Source organism: Tupaia chinensis, unplaced genomic scaffold (genome assembly GCF_000334495.1).
Source record: "Tupaia chinensis unplaced genomic scaffold, TupChi_1.0 Scaffold000250_1, whole genome shotgun sequence".
In the NCBI taxonomy this organism is placed as follows: Eukaryota; Metazoa; Chordata; class Mammalia; order Scandentia; family Tupaiidae; genus Tupaia; species Tupaia belangeri.
This window is the reverse complement of record NW_006159730.1, coordinates 252,273-257,313: the sequence shown is the minus strand read 5'-3', so window position 1 is coordinate 257,313 and position 5,041 is coordinate 252,273. Positions and strand designations below refer to the sequence as shown.

The 5,041-nt window shown below is 38.4% G+C and overlaps 1 protein-coding gene across 2 annotated transcripts in view; it reads right to left on the bottom strand.

The window, feature by feature from the left end:
- The window catches only part of ARHGEF28 (Rho guanine nucleotide exchange factor 28), a gene marked incomplete in the record, with an annotated part of 274,949 nt that overhangs the window by 104,813 nt on the left and 165,095 nt on the right, over positions 1-5,041 (bottom strand). For both annotated transcript variants that reach the window (XM_027772037.1, XM_014587964.2), the window contains 2 exon segments: positions 1-117; positions 437-560. In XM_027772037.1, coding sequence (XP_027627838.1) covers positions 1-117; positions 437-560 — 241 coding nt within the window.

Here is a 5,041-nt window from a genome sequence, read left to right as displayed (position 1 = left end):
CTCTTTCCCCAGGAGTGTTTTATCACAACCCGAACACTGTAGAACCCCAGAGAATGTTCCTGGGACAAACTGATGTCGACTCAGTTTCTCTTTGTCTTTGGCATCCTTGCTTTTCATCTTCAGAAACAGCAGGGAAGTTGGGGGAAAATGAAAAAGGAAACACTGTGAGCCAACTTTCTTTCAGAAGTTATACGAACAAACCCCACAGTGTCCATCAGACTATGAGTATTGCACACGGGGGAGCACAAGGACGACCAAATTTAAAATTCCTGAGCACGCAGCTGTCTTACTGTTTCTAATAACTTGGACAAGAGTCCATAAGAAACAGTGTGTATAAAGTCTAAAGTAGAAGTTTTAAAGGGAAAGTGGAAGCTAATACTGAGAAACAAAGTCACCTAGATGTTACGGAAAATAGATTCGTGCAGAAACAAATTACCTTGGATTTATTCCGAGGGCTGGTCATCCTGTTCATGAGGAAGCTGAAAGTTCGGCTCACTTTATATTTTTCAGACTCTGATTTGACAGGTATGATGTATTTATCCCATTCTTCTTCTTGAATTCTACAAAACAGAATCTGTCATTATGGCCTATAGGGCTTGAAGAGGGAGCAAAGAAGCGCAAATGTGTACATATGTATGTGTGCATACGTGTATATGTATGTGTGTGTGTGTATACATATATATATATATATATATATACAGGAGAGGCTATATGTGTGTGTATATATGTGTGTGTATATATACATATATACACATATACACACAAATATATTTTAGGCTTTAATGGTTTTTCTAAAGATAAAGGTAGAAACTCCTTAGTAAAAATATACCTTGAGTTAAATGCAATGCCCTGCAAGGCTGACCAAAAGGGAAGGTTCCAGGTTTGTCTCTAGAGACCTCCCTGAGTCTGCCACCAGTGGCGCCCATGATCTAGGGCCAGCTGAAGCTGGAGATGGGTTGTAGCATCAAGACCTTATTGTGGGTACTGTCTCCCTCTTTCTGTCCCTCTCACTAATGGAAGAAATAGATAAATAAACATTAAATCCATATATCTATAGATACATATGCATATCTTAATAGATGGATGAGTAGGCGACTACACACAATAAAGCAGCTATCCCACCATGCTAAGAAGTTTAGAATGGTGAAAAAAAGTATTCATTACATAATTATTTTAATTTTTCAGTATACTCGGAATTTTTTCATAATAAAATTCTAGGGCAATAAAGGAAATTTTAGAGTTATAATTTATTCTGAAAATACTCATCTCTCTGTTTTCTCACAGAAATTCCCTAGAGCACAGAGAAGCCGGAAAACTAACAATACAAAACCAATTTTATTTATCTTTGGACACAGGGATAACTCTCAGTAGACACATATTTCCTTTATTCATGTAAGCTGCAAAACAGACTCCCTGCCTTTCGGTTCAGTTTCTCCCACTCACTCAGGCTATTTGCAACCCGAGACTCTCTAGGCTGTAGCGAACAGAGGGATGCAGATTCCCTTTAAAATAAGAGGCAGGCTGGAGGTACTCATACCCAATTCAGGTACACACTGAATATTACTTATTTCTCTCTACTCCATATAATCATTCTCTAGAAAAACAAACAAACAAACCCTAGCCAGGCGTGCATTATTTCCATTTAGAACTCCCTCTGATAATCTCACATGTCTAATATTACTGAGAAAGAGAATATATTAAAAATTCGATCTTAGTATCATGTCAAACTAGAAAACACTTCTGTACATCATAATGAACATTTTCTAACTGAAGTCTATCCAAGCCCCAAACTTCTCATTTTCCAGCATTAGTGGTTGGAAAAAGCCATTTTTACCTGGAAAAGTTATAATATTAATCATACTATTGAAAAACACCAAAATATAAGGGAACTTAAAAAAATGTGTAGAACCATAGAATTAAAATATATGTTTATTTTGGTGCAAAACATGTTTTTAATCCTTTTATATAGTTTCTTCATAATACACATTCAAAAAAATTTTGCACCAAAATAAACTTGAACTTTAATTTTATTTTTCCAGATTTCTGAAATCCTCTCATATTATAAACAAAACTAAGTAGGGCTATCTCTGTGGCCAGATCCAATATGGCCAACCCCATTGTTCAAGTCCCAGACCTGGAAGCTTGAGAAACACAGTAGGCACATATGCAGGCATGCCCCAAATTCCAAATGGATGGAGAATTGAAGGAAAAGGGATTGTGGCATGATCGCTGCCTGTGAGGTGTGCTTTCTCCCTCTCCCTTTCTCTCTACCAGGTGTACGAGAATATCTAATCTCTACTATCAGTCCGATGACCAATAGAATCATTTATGAGGGGGACCAGCAGTTGGTGTAATGGCTATGCTGTTGGACTCCCATGTAGTAGAACCACGGTTAGAGTCCCAGACCTGGTGACTTAAACTCACACCAGGCACGTGTCTGTGCATGCCCAGGATCCCAAGAGGAAAATGGAGGAGAAGGGATTGCGGCGTGGCCATCCCCCCTGGGGGGTGATTTCTCACTTTCTGTCTCTCTGTCTCTCTCTGTCTGGCAAGTGCATGTGCCCTACAGCAAAAATCTCTCCAAAAAAAAAAAGAAAAAGAAAAAAAGAATCACTTATGAGGAAGTTTTATAAACATCTTTCTTCAGAGACTATCCTGATACTTGAGACATATTAAGAATAAAAGGAACTATGTAGTAGAGTAGCAGCAATGCAACTGAATCCACCTGAAAAGGTTCCAGTTTTGCACCATGGGACCTCCCTGTACACACTAGGTGCACATGCACTGTAGTCTAGGCTGGCTAAGGCTGCGGATGCATTGAGGCATGAAGGTCTTTTTTTCTTCTTTTTTACTGTATTCACTCACCTTAGAGAGATAGGAGACACACAGAAGGAGAAAGGGAAAAAGCACCTTCCCAGTGGAGCATGGGGAAGCAACCCTTTCTTCCCTATTTCTCCATCCTATTGGGATTCTGGGCACCTGCTACGTTTTTCAAGCCACAAGGGCCAGGATACTTAACCATGATGGGTCATGTGGAATCAGGCTCCCTTACAATGGGCTAAAGGGCTGACCCATGAGGCCCCTTTGAGAGTGGTTGTTTCTCTGTCTTCCTCTCTCTGTTTCTCATGGAAGAGATAAACATTAAAAATAATAATAATATGGGCCAGCAAATTGAACATTGACAGTGAAACTTCTTTTAACACTCAAATATTCCGTTTTTTTAAAGGCATATAATAGATTTAAGATGAAAACGATGGCAATGAAATAACTGTCATGTCATATAATCTTCAAGAAACTGGAATAGATGGAATGCCCGTTAAAATAAACCTGCAAGGGGGCCAGTAGACGGTGTGAAGGTTAAAGCACTGGATCCTATATGCCTGTCAGTGTATTTTGAGTACTGAATTTGTCAGCTTGAAAATTACACTGGGCATATATACATGTGTCCAAAATCCAGACAAGAGACTGGAGGAGAAGGGACTGTGGTGTGACCACACTCCCTGAGGAGTTATTTCGCACTTACTTTCTCTCTGTCTCTGTCTCTGGCTAGTGCACATGCTCCATAGGAAAAAAATTAATTTTTTTTTTAAAAAGAGAGCCTGCAAGGTCAGCAGTGAGCCCCTTTTTACTGGGATGTCTATTTTACCAGAAACTAAGTGATTCATAGAAACAGAATTCCAAAAAAGTGGCTCCTTAGGTAGCTGTCTACGTGACCAAAGCAAAGTACTGAGTATGGCTGGGGCTCTTACTGACATATCTAATAAGATTATCGGGAATAGAGCAGGTGAAAAGAAAGACCTACACCATTAGACACACCAAGAACATCACTGAATGAGTCAGGACATAGACCAAGAAGATTAAACAGAAGAAAACAGCTGTTACGGAAATGAGAAGCTCAGAGAAATTGATTCCATGTACATCTCCAAATTAAAAAAAAAAATACTTCATAAGTTACTATATAACCAAGTATGGTAGTGCTCCTCTAGTCTTAAACCTCTCTTTTAATGGAACATAAACATTTTTTTTTTAAATCTTAAAAAAATAAAACCCAGAGTCTCATTGTATTGCAATCCCCTACCTCAGCCTAAGTAGCTGGAACCACAGACATACACCATAATGCTCTTGCTTTTTTAATTTTTCCCCCCAGATAGTGTCTACGTTACCCATAATCCTCTTGTCTCAGCCTCCTGAGTTACTGGGATCAAAGGCAAGTGCCACCACACCAGGTCAGGCTGGACCAGGAATAGAACCCAGGCCTTCCCTGCAGTCCTAGCCACAGAGCATTGCGTCCTAGCAGTGCGTACTGCCACAGCTGGGCAAAAAATCCCAGTTAATTACTTTACCAATTGTTAAGAAGACGACGGGAAGAAGACTGCTAATCAAAATGATGACCAAGGTGATGATCAAATTTCAGAATTAAGAAATAAACAGCTTAAATTGAGATATTAAATGTAAGCTACTTAAGATAGCACAGACCACATAAAAACACCCAATAATTGTCTGTTGTTACTGCTTCTGCTGTCATCATCGTCGTCGTCATCAGTATTGTCACTGTCATGACGTCATTTTCATTATCATCCTGTCTTTCAAGAATATTCTTACTTTTCTTTTTTTTTTGTATCACCTAAGAGTTTTTATTTAGCTCTCAAAAAAATGATAAATAAACCCCAAAAAAGGGCTTTTGCTTATAGATACTTTGATTTCAAAATTTAAAGAAAATAGTCCATCTTAATTTGTTTATTGAAAGGTGTCAGAGAGTCTTTTAAAGCCAAACATTTATGCTTTTCTGACATTTGTTTTGCATATCACTGCAGGTCTGTTCAGGCCTGTATCACAGCTGTCTCCAGAGCAGTTAGTTATTCAAGACCAACGGAACTCAGCAATCATGTTTGCTTAGTAGTTTTCTTCCCCAGAAATATTTGTATCTTCTGAGAAAAAGAGAAGCTTAAGCTTAATGCTTTCAGTGCTCTATAGCAACTAAAAAAAAAAAAAAAAAAAAAAAAAAAGGGATCACGAAAAGACTAAAAGGTTAAAAAACTGT